This window comes from Podarcis tiliguerta (assembly GCF_965153285.1).
Source record: "Podarcis tiliguerta genome assembly, chromosome: 11".
In the NCBI taxonomy this organism is placed as follows: domain Eukaryota; kingdom Metazoa; phylum Chordata; class Lepidosauria; order Squamata; family Lacertidae; genus Podarcis; species Podarcis tiliguerta.
Genome location: NC_139544.1, coordinates 36,391,412 through 36,403,553, shown reverse-complemented (window position 1 = coordinate 36,403,553; position 12,142 = coordinate 36,391,412). Strand labels below are relative to the sequence as shown.

Here is a 12,142-nt window from a genome sequence, read left to right as displayed (position 1 = left end):
TGGGTGATGGTTGTAGACAAAAGGGAGCTGTATTTTGTATGCAAATCTGTTAAAGCCCAACATCACTGGATGCAAAAGATTTTTCTATGCATATCCCATTCTCCAGGGAGGATCACTGCAAAGTATTTATCCCAGCATGCCACTGTGATAAGAACCTTTCAGAGGATAAAGGATGGAAGTTCTGAAACTGTCTAAGGGGCAAACTACATATCATATGCAAATGTTTGTAACAAATCCCTGGCAGCTGCATTTCTGAATAAAAGTGGGTTGGGAGGGGCATATCTTCAGTCGAAAAGTGGGGAAAGGCTTTTAACCCTTTCCCTGACAGCTAGCTTCTCAAACAAGGAAATACAGTGGTACCTTGGGTACAGATGCTTCAGATTACAGACGCTTCAGGTTACAGACTCTGCTAACCCAGAAATATTACCTTGGGTTAAGAACTTTGCTTCAGGATGAGAACAGAGATCATGCAGCGGCAGTGCAGTGGCAGCAGAAGGCCCCATTTGCTAAAGTGGTGCTTCAGGTTATGAACAGTTTCGGGTTAAGAACGGACCTCCGGAACGAATTAAGTTCTTAACCCGAGGTACTACTGTAGATACTTGCATCCTGATAGTAATCAGGATGGTAATCAGCTAGGATAATTTGGAAAAGAAAAGTCTGTCTGTTGGGAAAAGGCTTAAGCGCCTGCTCCCTATCTAATGCTTCGCTGCTCAAAATGGTTCTCTCCCAAAGCCTATTTTCTTCAGAAAAAGTGGCTGGAGGAGCAGCATTCACACGTGGTTCTTTTTGTCTCTAAAAGACTGTAGTCTTGTTCACACTTGTTTCACTAAAATCCATCCAAGCAAGATGTTTCAGTAAGCTTCAATACTGTTTTTTGTATGGACACAAATTGCTGTCAAGCAATATTGCTAAAAGGCCTATAGCCTTCACAATGCTTAGTCGTTAACCCTTGATCCATCCACTTTTCTGGGAGCAGCAGACTTCAAAGCTGTAAGGATGATTTAAACAGGTACATCAAGAGCCTCCATAATATTAATATAAATACAAACTTCAGAATATTTTACAGGTACAGTAAGCACTTTGTGGCCACTGTAGGTCAAGTCGAGTCGAGTAACCTTTATTGGCATCACATAAGAACATTCGCTACTGTAGGTGTGGGAGCGTCTCTCATTCACCATGAAGAAACTACACTGTCCAATTCACTCCAGATGTTTTTAAGCGTGTTCATGTGCCTATAAATACAATTTAAACTTAAAGAAATAAGAAAATGTGTATTTTGCAAAAGCTGGATTTGCATGTGACACCTCCTTGCCACATTGTTTTCTATAGTTTTCTTTCCTTCCTTTCCTAGTATAATTTCTCCTTTGTTTTGTGAAATTATTGACTTAAGTTATAATAACAGAGGGTTAGTTATGAAGTTGGCTGCATGTTTATGCTGAGAAATGTGTATAAACGTGACCATAAATCACACCAGGGAAGGCTCCTGCAGTGTGCTGTCCTCTTTGGGAATTACTAAGCGTAGCTGACAGACACGGCCAAACTAATAAATCCAACTCTCCAAGGAAACCTAGGACATGTTTGTATTTAAAAAACAAATCAACTTCAATTTGCGATCACCTCAATAGCTGTAGAGGTGAAGCAAAACAGGGTAAAGTTGGGAAATCAATGTGCCTATTCCTGTAAAAGGCTGACCACACACTGTTTGCTTCCTTCCTTCCTGGGCTACTTCCATCCTCAGCAATAGCAGGTTTTTCTGGCCCTCTCTCCCCCTGGCATAATTGGTCCTCAGGAATGCTTAGTAGGTGACAGGCAAGCCTTAGCAGAGAGCACAGGTTTTGTGGCATTTTTTCCCCCTTTCCCTTTTCCATCTCGTCATAAAACTATGGCCCTTTACTGATATGCAGTGTAAACCTATCCATGTATATGCCAAAGGAAGTATTCAGTGGTGCTTACATCCAGTTAAGTGTGCATAGGATTTCAACTTCAGTTTTCCTTGTTTTCAACTGGCATCCTTCTGCTGGTGGAAGACTTTGATCCAGTGAAGGCTCTTGTCATCAGAATACAGGGAGAAACCAAGTTTGCTGCTTCCCCTCCTTCTGTACCCACACCTTTGCGAAGGGTCAGCTGGTCTCTAGAGCAGATTTTGCATAGCGATATCCTCAAAGGATGAGGGGGAAAGGTGAAAATTGTCTCCCTTACTGTTTCGCTTCTACTGAATTAAAGAGGCTTTTGTTAGCATGGGGATACTATTGGTTATCCCTTAATTAAAGCAGTTAAATATTATATATTAAATATATTAATGCAATAAAGCATAGTGTAGTCCTTCCACCCTCAGCCAGGTGAAAAAAATGCCCCAAAGCACATATTTGTTCATAGTCCTTTATTGGCATTACTGGAAGACTTAATTTGCTGGGGAAAGTGGGTCCCTTGTTGTTTTTCCTCCATTTGTCCATCCAGTAAGAGCTGGAATTGTAGAATTTGAGGTTAGCCATGCGCATGAGAAGAATCCAATTAATGCAGAATCTTACCATAGTTGATACATTCATATTGTAGGTGAAAAAAACAAACTGCTAAATGTGTCAGCTGTTCTGTGCGTGTTTTGTGCCCAGTACTGTTTAAATTGTCACAGGCATTCTGAATATTCTACATTCCACTCGGAGTGTTTCTCCCAATTCCTGCTTCAGCTTCTTGCCCAAGTATCATGAATGTTCTAGGACAGAGGATATTGTTTTAACAGGTCCTGGAACATCAGTTATAATAAAAACAAGCTAAGGAAACAGAGCAAAACAAAATTTCATCCATACATTTTGCCTGGGGCCATTATCCTTTTGTTTGTTTGCTCCCACTTTCAGTTGTACAACTCTTGTACTGCAGTGCTATGCAATTACTTGTTTTGTAGATTTTGAGTGCTGTATATACAACTTACCTTCCATGCATAGTTTAAGTTGATCATTCCCTCCTGGATACCTAGAAATGTGACCTATAAACTTAGCAAGCCAAAGGATTTCCATTTCAACTGATGTAACACCTATTCTCAATTGGAGTTTTAGAAATAGAAGAACATAGACATTTATAAATGGGAGCTCCACTCTATTTTGCTTCTTCACATAAGGCAGAGGTTACCAACCTTTTTGAGTCCACGGCTCCCTTAACCAATTACATTCTTTCTGCAGCACCCCGTGGGGCCCAGGAGCCCAGTTATGTCCCCTCTTGCCTGCAGAGCTGGCAGCCTCTCACTCTTTTTCAAACAGCCTTGGAGTGTTCCCTCATCCTTCTCCCCTCTCCTCTCTCCTTGGGAGTCCTCTAGGTGGCAGCTGCTGCTGCCCTTGCCCTCTAAGCCCCGCCCCCTGCCCCAAAGAGAGGTGCCTGCCAGAGGCACCATTTGCCTGTAGATCTTATAGCCAGGCTGCTGCAATAAACAGCTGTGCAAGCCTTTGGGAGGCAGAGACACAAGAGAGCATCAGTGGAGGGAGGGATGGAAAGAGGGACAGAGGCCAGGGTACCACGGCACACCAGTTGAAAACCACTGACATAAGGGATTTATTACATACAACAGTGCCTTCATGAAAGTACATAATTATATTACAAGTTGCCTTTTTTAACCTAAGGGAAGTTTAAAAGCAACTTTGGATATATCAGGAATGGATAAGCAGAATTAGATAGAAATTGTTATATGGGTCTTCTATTCATGCTTTGCTGGATTGGGGTTTAAGAGTAATTGTGGATTCTGCTGATACTACCCTTCTTTTAAAGCAACATGCTGGTTGTATATTTATTATAAGCACATTTTGTAGAGAGTTCATATTTTCTTGTGTTTAGGTAAATTAACTAACTAACTAACTAACTAACTAATCAACTAACTATTGGAATTCTACATGTTACCATAATGTGTTAAGGTTAAAAGTGCATGCAAAAATGGTTTCTACACTGAAAATGTAAATTCTAAGCTTTCAGATATCCTTGGACAATTTTTCAACCCCCTGGCAATCAGGAATTGTCTAACTAACATCAAGGAGACATTGCTTGAAATATGGAAAACTTTTATTTGAATTGTTTGATATTTGACTTCGTTCTTCATGTAATGAGTTGTGTGATGTTTCTTTTTCCTCTCTCTTTTTAAAAACTTTGTAACAAGACCCTTGAGATTTGTATTCTGATTAATTTGGAAATCTGGATTAGTCATCTTTAGCAATACCTTTTAACATAGTAAGCACAGCGGAGGGGCCACTAGGGGCGCATCAGAAGATGGCTGACAATAACATCTCTCTGACCCACACGAGGTAATTTGGAGGCTGTGATGGGAGTAAATAGCCTCCCTACCCCCTCAGGATTGTGGGGTGGGACTGCCCTTGCCTGCTGTGCCCTATACCACCCCCAAATTTGTGGGGATGGGGGCACTAGGCACAATGCCCTCCTGTGGGATTTCGGCGCTCCTGGACACCGTCTCTGATCCGCGCCACTAGCTGCAAGAACTTCAAAAGAAATGATTAGGATGAAGCGAATGCACATATTTCAAGGAAGGAGGGGGAGTAAAGACTGCTAACAGAAGAGATCTCTGATAAAACAAGACGAGTCGGAGCAACAAGTATAAATCTTGAGAAGATACGCCAAGACTCGGTATGGCAAAAGGACTGATGGGGGAGGGGAAAAAAACTTTCCTTTCTTTCTTTTATGTGATTAAACAAGAATCCCCCCCCCTCACAAGTCAGAAATGTCGTTTTAAGGACTTAAGCTGTGGATTTAAGGCTGTGTGGAGATAAACCTTCGAACCAAAGCATGTTTTGAGAAGAGCGTGGAATGTATAAGGGCTTTGGAATGACGCAGTTAAAAGTGCCGTTGCCATATTGGGAAGTTCTGTCAGAGGACTTAAGTCTGGGAGGAGAAATAGAGAAATAGAGCTGTTTTTATATTGTGGGTGAAACTCCTCAGAGGGACTTAAGAACGACAGTTCTGTAATTAAAGATGGAAAGAGCAATGTTATCTATAAAGGCGATGATATATGGAAACCATCTCGATTTGAGGATTGGAAGAACGGAAAAATTCACACAGGATTATTATTGGTGTTTATCGGCTTAAGGAGACCATCAGAAGAGATCATAAAGAAAAAAGAGAAAATATATGAACAAGATGTGATGTGGAAACAGCAAGATAAGACTGGATAGAATTATGAACTTTGTTTGGACTGATTTGGACATTAACGCAGTAGCAAGAAGATGATCAGAATCCCCCTTCGGATCTTGAAATATGGGTCCCCTCAACAAAATTTTAAATTCGGCTTTGTAATTCGTAATTTATGTGATGTGATTTGATTTGATTGGCCGGTTAATAAAAAGTATTTTTTTTAAAAAAAAAACCAACAACATAGTAAGCACACCAGCATCTTTTAACAGCTCATTGCTAGAAGCCAAAGAGTAATTTGGTTTATGACAATAGGGCCTAAATCCAGTTAGAGTCATGTGTGCTGTTAATAAACCATTGTAATTATCAGATGATCAGGACCAATACATTGGCAGTAGATCTTAATTAATGATTTTCTGTGAACATGTAGATGTCTCTGGCTTCACTACTCCCATAGCATAGGCAGGAGCAACAAACCACAATCCCTGGTTTAGCATGCTGTCCAAAGACCCAGTATGAAACTGATGGGACTTATATTTGAGTTCTCAGTCAGGCCTTTTGTGTGGTGGTGAAGACAGCAAAGAAGGCTTAGTGTGCTGACTGCACTGCATATTTGAGTAGCTGGCCAGCAGAACTGTTCCATGTGGTGAGAGGAATGTTGACATCTGTCCCAGGGAATAGTGTTGGAACCATGGGAGGCCTGCTGTGACGAGTTTGACAGACCTTTGAGGATAAAAGTACTTGTCTTCATGCTAAGTTTAGTGCCACCATTATTATAGAGCCAGGGAGCTGTTCAGCAAAACATATTGCCCAATCCTGTGGGATTGGTTTCAGCTGATGAGGCCTGAAAATATGGACAAGGTGCTTGCAGCTCTTTAGCCTATAATATGTCCCCTGCCCCCCCCCCCGGCAACCCCTGCCCATCATGGCTTATTTGAGCTGGTCTGGGTTGAAGGTGGGAAGGTGGCCAGGTGAAATTATTATTATTATTATTATTATTATTATTATTATTATTACCCCCCCCATCTGGCTGGGTTTCCCCAGCCACTCTGGGTGGCTTCCAACCAAATATTAAAAACACAATACAGCATCAAACATTAAAAACTTCCCTAAACAGGGCTGCCTTCAGGTGTCTTTAAAAAGTAAGTTAGTTTCTTATTGCCTTGACATTTGCTGGGAGGGCGTTCCATAGGGCAGGCACCACTACCGAGAAGGCCCTCTGCCTGGTTCCCTGTAACCTCACTTCTGCAGCAAGGAAACCGCCAGAAGGCCCTCAGCGCTGGACCTCTTTGTCCGCGTTGAACAATTATTGCTTCTACCTTAAAAAAATGTCCTGGAGTTGTTAGTTACAGGGTTTTTATAGTAGCTATGTCATGGAAAACTCACTTTCTACATCTCAGGCCAGAATTACACGCCAGCCAACTAATTTTTCTATAGGAATGTGAGATAGGCATCATTTTCTCTTCCACCCCGTATTTGTCATATGCAGCACTGTTTCCATTCTGCTGCAGTTCATCTTCCATCAAATACTGTTATTCACCTTGCTGTCTGCTGTGGGAAAATTTCATAATTTGCATAATGAATTAGAAACTTCATCTGCATGTAAAGACAGGCTCCGGGGGGTTGAGTGGATGAGACCAATAGTGGGTCCAGTGGTCAAGAAGGTAGTTGAACAGTGTCTTGTACGCCTCCTTCCAACAACTCCTTAGGCCCAGCTGGTACCAAACGTATTGCTGTGCTTTCCTTTGTTCCACATCAGTGAGACCAAGAGAAGGATCTTGTCGTCTGGGCTGCCCAGGATCTCCATACACACTGCCCAGGCTTGCATCCCAGGGAGGTCAATTTGGTGGCATGACCCTGCTTTGCTTTAATCACAGAGAGTTTCTTCTCTATGAAAAGGGATACAGTCTACCTGACTTCTAGTTTCCCTCTTCTTTTTTAAAGGTTCAACTCCCCACCGCATTCTGTGAGCTCACATGTTGTGGTTGAGCTGTTTTTATTAATTTCTGTTTTCTCTTTCTTTACAAACCTCTATACTTCCGAGTACCTAGGGAGTCCACAAAGCTTGCAGAAATTACAGCCTTGTATTTGAGTGGCCCCATTTTGCTTCCAAAATGATAGGCGCTCAAACACCTGAGCTTGCTATTATGTGGAATGATGATAGTTAAATGAGACCTTTGAAGTTAAAAGCAGTATGCCTCTGAATACTAGATGTTGGCAATAATCAATGGAGGAGGTGTGTTTCTTTCATGGCCTGCTAGTGGGTTTTCTGCAGGCCTTTGGCTGGTCAAAACAGTGCCGGATTAGATGAGCCCTCTTATCCAGCAGAGTTTTTCCTTTGTGCTTATGTTTTAATGCCCTCAAGTCACATTCAGAGGATTTGGCTGCCGTTAAATAAAAATTAGCATTGGGCATAAACCAGAGAAAGTTAAGCATGCTTATGAGTTGTTGAACTTAGTGCTACATTAGTATTTAATTGTACAGTTAGGTCCCACTGAATGGCGCAATCTAGAGAAAGTTAAGCATACTTCAATTCTATTAATGTTTTCTACAAGCACCTGAGTGACAACATGCACATGGTCTGTAGAATTGTAAGTATTGATGTTTAAATCACATTGTTTCAAGCGTCCATTGGTTTTGTTGTACAGTGCTGGTGGAAAAATACAGAGGTTAATTAGAATTTTGGGGAAGTCTTTGGATGGTAAAGGTTTATGAATTACTAAAGTATAGGGCAGTATCTAAATAAGAAGAAGAAGAAGAAGTGGGGGGTTAAAAGCTTTGTGTGAATCATTTTAGCAAACTAGTTACACATCATTCTACTATATAGTGTCAACTAGAAGAGTGCAGTTTGAAGGAGAACAGTCTTCATAATTAAATAAGCCATTCTTAGGTTTGTATTTATCACTTTAATTCCCAACCAACCCATTATTTGATTCAAACTTTGCCATTTTTAGAAGCACTAGCATCAGGCACAGATCTTAAACAGTGCTCCACCATCATTTCATAAAATACAATGCAAAGCTAATGAAACCATTTCAATAGTGTTAATGCTGTGATACAGATGCTTAGTAAAGCAGAAATGTCCCATATGGTCCTATAATTGTATATTTATCATTTGTGTTTATTTTTACAGGTGACTGAGCTGGAGTGTGTTAGTAGTCAAGCAAGTGCGGTCCACACACATAAAACAGAATTAAACCAGACAATACAAGAATTAGAGGCAACGTTGAAGAAAAAGGAAGAGGTACTTGCTTGCATTTGTTAATTGACTTTTTAATAGACCTGATTATTTATCTCATACACCATTCATAGTATTGCATTAGCTTGTATCAAAATACGGGTTACAAAAATAAGTTGTCTAATTTGTTGTTTTTTTATTCTGTTGACTAACATCTAGAATGAGATGCAAAATTCTTTAGATAAATATGGGTTGTTTCCCCCCAAAAACACACATTTCTTTCAAAAGTCAGTAGCTTTCCTCTGTCCTTCCTAGAAGTGTGAAAGCAGGCTGACAAACAGGCCATAACTCATTTCTAAAAGATGGCTTTTATATACTGGTTCAAAGTGCCCGAAGAGTCAGGTGTATTAGAATTGAAAGTACTTCCTCTAGTGATGATGATCTGCAGACTGACCCCTGCAGTATGAGGTCATGCATTGGTGGGAAGTTCAAAAAGCGTCTTTGTTGCCTTTGGCAAAGCACACTCACTTCCCCAAAGAGTGAATAATAGGTAGGGATTGCTTTTTATATCACTTCTCTAGTCCTAGAAGCACGCTATTATTTCGCTGTCAGTAATTGGCGCCAGATGTTTCAGAGGACAGTTCAAGATATCTCACTGCAGTTCTGAAATAGCATGCCTTCAGGGAAGTTTCTTCCTAGTCACCTAACTGGTAGACTTTTATTGCACAAAGAAGTGTTGAGTTGTTCACTACTTCCACAGATGTCTACTTTAATTCTTGAAATCATTCTCTTCACAGAAGGCAAGTTAGGCTCCAAGCCAACGTTATTAGTATCTAGCCTGACTAAATGATTCCAGTGTTGTTTTAGACTTGGTCATGAATTGTTGCATATATTTCATTACGATTCCTCTGGCTTTCTTCTTGCTATAAAATAGACAATTGTTCACAGTCCCTTGTAACTGAAATTTCAACTTTGTTCTTTGCAGCGTTCCCTCCCTGGTGTGTTTAGCCCTGAGAAACTGGCTCTCTGGCAGCCGATTCTTATGACTCAATTTCAGCTATTGCTGCATAATCATTAGCAGATTTCTATGCTTATGAACCTGAAGCACAAATGATGCTTCCTACTGGGAACTGTGCATGTTTTGAGAAGCATGCTGAAGTTCAAAGCTCTAGGGCTGGCCAGATGGCTCTCAGGGTGATACAGTTTGGCCCACTCTCCAATTCTAGTTTCACTGCATAAGTACCTGTGAGAAGTACCAATGGGTTCTGCAGCATTGGCAACCCTGTCTTGTATGTCCTGATTGGATGAGGAGGATTTGTCCAGGATGAAAGTTAGGTTGACTTTGGATAATATGCTGTTTTATCCCCTTTAGGAAATAGAAAAATTGAGACAAGAAATTGACAATGCCAGAGAGCTTCAGGCACAGAGGGACTCTTTAACTCAGAAGTTACAAGTAAGTTACAGGGCGAATAGGGTTGTATCTGCTTGTAGGTAACAATAAAAAAGAGGAAAGAAGTTGGATAATTTTGGATCTTGAAGACTTGTACAGACAGACAGTTTGGGGGTGCAGAATAGCCCCCACCTCCTTACTTCTTTGATGGGGCTAACTGTGTTCTTGCGGTGTTTGTGTGAACATTGTACAAGTGTGATGGAAGAAGGGAAGCTTTGTCACTGCGCAGGGAAAGCCCGTTCACGTTAAACAAACAAACAAATCATGAGGATGAGTGTCCTAGTGCTGAAGAGAAGGACTGTACATTTTTCAAGGGGGGAGCAAACAAATAAAAGAAGTGATGTGCTCTGGTGTGGGTATGTGAATTCCCTTTCAGACTTCCTTTTCTTAATAAAAGGTTACATACCGGTAAGTATTCCTAGAGTTCCAGGGTGGTCCAATGTGTGGCCCTATTTTGGCGCCTTTCAGCAACATTTGATGTCCCTGTACAGCCCTCACTTTGCCTTCCCAAAGCTGGGTAAGCAAGGTGCTGGGCTTTGAGAAGGAGGTGTGAGGGCTCTGATAGGCTTCTGGAGTCCCCCTGCCTCCTTCCTAGTTAGCACTTTCCCAGCTTTGGGGAGGAGGTGGGAGGGCTCTAGGATCCTGCCAGAGCTTTATGCCTCTTTTCCAAAGAAAGGCTCTTAGAGTTGAATTTCCAGATCACTCCAAGATCAGCAAAGAATTACAAGCCCACGAGCACAAGCTGCTCGAAGATAATCCTCCCATCTCATGCAGACAGGTCAACAGAATGCTCAAATGCAATATATTGCCCCTTGAGTTACTTGGGGATATTTGATGGTCGGGAACATGGCAGTGTATTTTCCTGGGAAGAAGCAGAAGAGGGCTGTCTAGAGCAGGGAGGGTTGGGGTACATGTGGGCATTTGAACATAGTTGCGCTCTGACCGCCATCATCCCTGACCATTAGCCATGCTGGCTGAAGCTAATGGGAGTTGGAGTCCATCAACATCTGGTGGGCCAAAATAAAGCCTTATGCTGATGCTTTCCTGAGCAGGTAAAAATGCTGAAATTAGTATCTGGAAATTTGGACTGCATTTGATATTTCTATTGAATGGCAAACAACCAAACTTGTAGGAGTAATTTCTGCTAGAACACAAACACTTCCTCTTACATATCTGTTGCAATTTATGCTGGGAATTTTAGCGTTCATCGCTTTTGAAGCGGCATTCCTTAACAAATTGCTGTAGGCCTTGATGTCTTTCATCTCTTCAAATGAGCGTATGTTTTAGATCTTGATTGCCTGTGGATTCTGTGTTTTCAAAACTGACTGGTCAAGTTACTTGGAGATAGCAGCAAGATTATATACACACTCAAATGATATCATGGTCTGTTATTAGCCAAATGCTGCACAGTGCATTTTCATTTGACATGTATGACCATTCAGTGGAATCTATGCCCTTGACAAACTTAAAAAAAAAAAATCTTAAATAAGTGCAACAAAAGAATCCTTTGCAAAACAATTTTACGTGGTTACATGTTCTTTCCTACAGGTAACTCGTATCTTATGCTTATTTTATTTACGTGAACACAGCTTTGTGTGGGGCCTGGGGAAGGATAAATAAATAAGGAGCAGAGGAATCCTGTTAACAATGACCTGGCTCCTGACACTGCCAAAAACAAAGTTTTCCTTTTAAATCCATTTGTAATTAAATGATGCTTAAATGACTAAAATATATCTTTTAAAAGGTAAAGGTAAAGGTACCCCTGCCCGTACGGGCCAGTCTTGACAGACTCTAGGGTTGTGCGCCCATCTCACTCAAAGAGGCCGGGGGCCAGCGCTGTCCGAAGACACTTCCGGGTCACGTGGCCAGCGTGACAACGCTGCTCTGGCGAGCCAGAGCCACACACGGAAACGCCGTTTACCTTCCCGCTAGTAAGCGGTCCCTATTTATCTACTTGCACCCGAGAGTGCTTTCGAACTGCTAGGTTGGCAGATGCTGGGACCGAACAGCGGGAGTGCACCCCGCCACGGGGATTCGAACCGCCGACCTTTCGATCAGCAAGTCCTAGGTGCTGAGGCTTTAACCCACAGCGCCACCCGCGTCCCCACAAATATATATCTTTACTAAGATATATATAAATATATATATATAATATAAATTTATAAATATAAATTTATAAATATATAAATATAAATATAAAATAAATATATAAATATAAATTTATAAATTTATAAATATAAATTTATAAATATAATTTATAAATATATAATATAAATATAAATTTATATATATAAGATATATATAAATATATATATCTTTACTAAGATGCTAAATCATATTGTGTAGGCTAGTCCATGCATCTCTATCTATCCTCCTTTCCCTTCCTAATTGTATGT

The 12,142-nt window shown here is 41.0% G+C and overlaps 1 protein-coding gene across 5 annotated transcripts in view; it reads left to right on the top strand.

The window, feature by feature from the left end:
- Positions 1 to 12,142, top strand: part of HOMER1 (homer scaffold protein 1) — a 75,746-nt gene that overhangs the window by 59,993 nt on the left and 3,611 nt on the right. For all 5 annotated transcript variants that reach the window (XM_083404217.1, XM_083404218.1, XM_083404216.1 and 2 more), the window contains 2 exons: positions 8,252 to 8,362; positions 9,669 to 9,749. In XM_083404217.1, the coding sequence (XP_083260343.1) occupies positions 8,252 to 8,362; positions 9,669 to 9,749 (192 nt within the window). The remainder of the gene's footprint in view (positions 1 to 8,251; positions 8,363 to 9,668; positions 9,750 to 12,142) is intronic.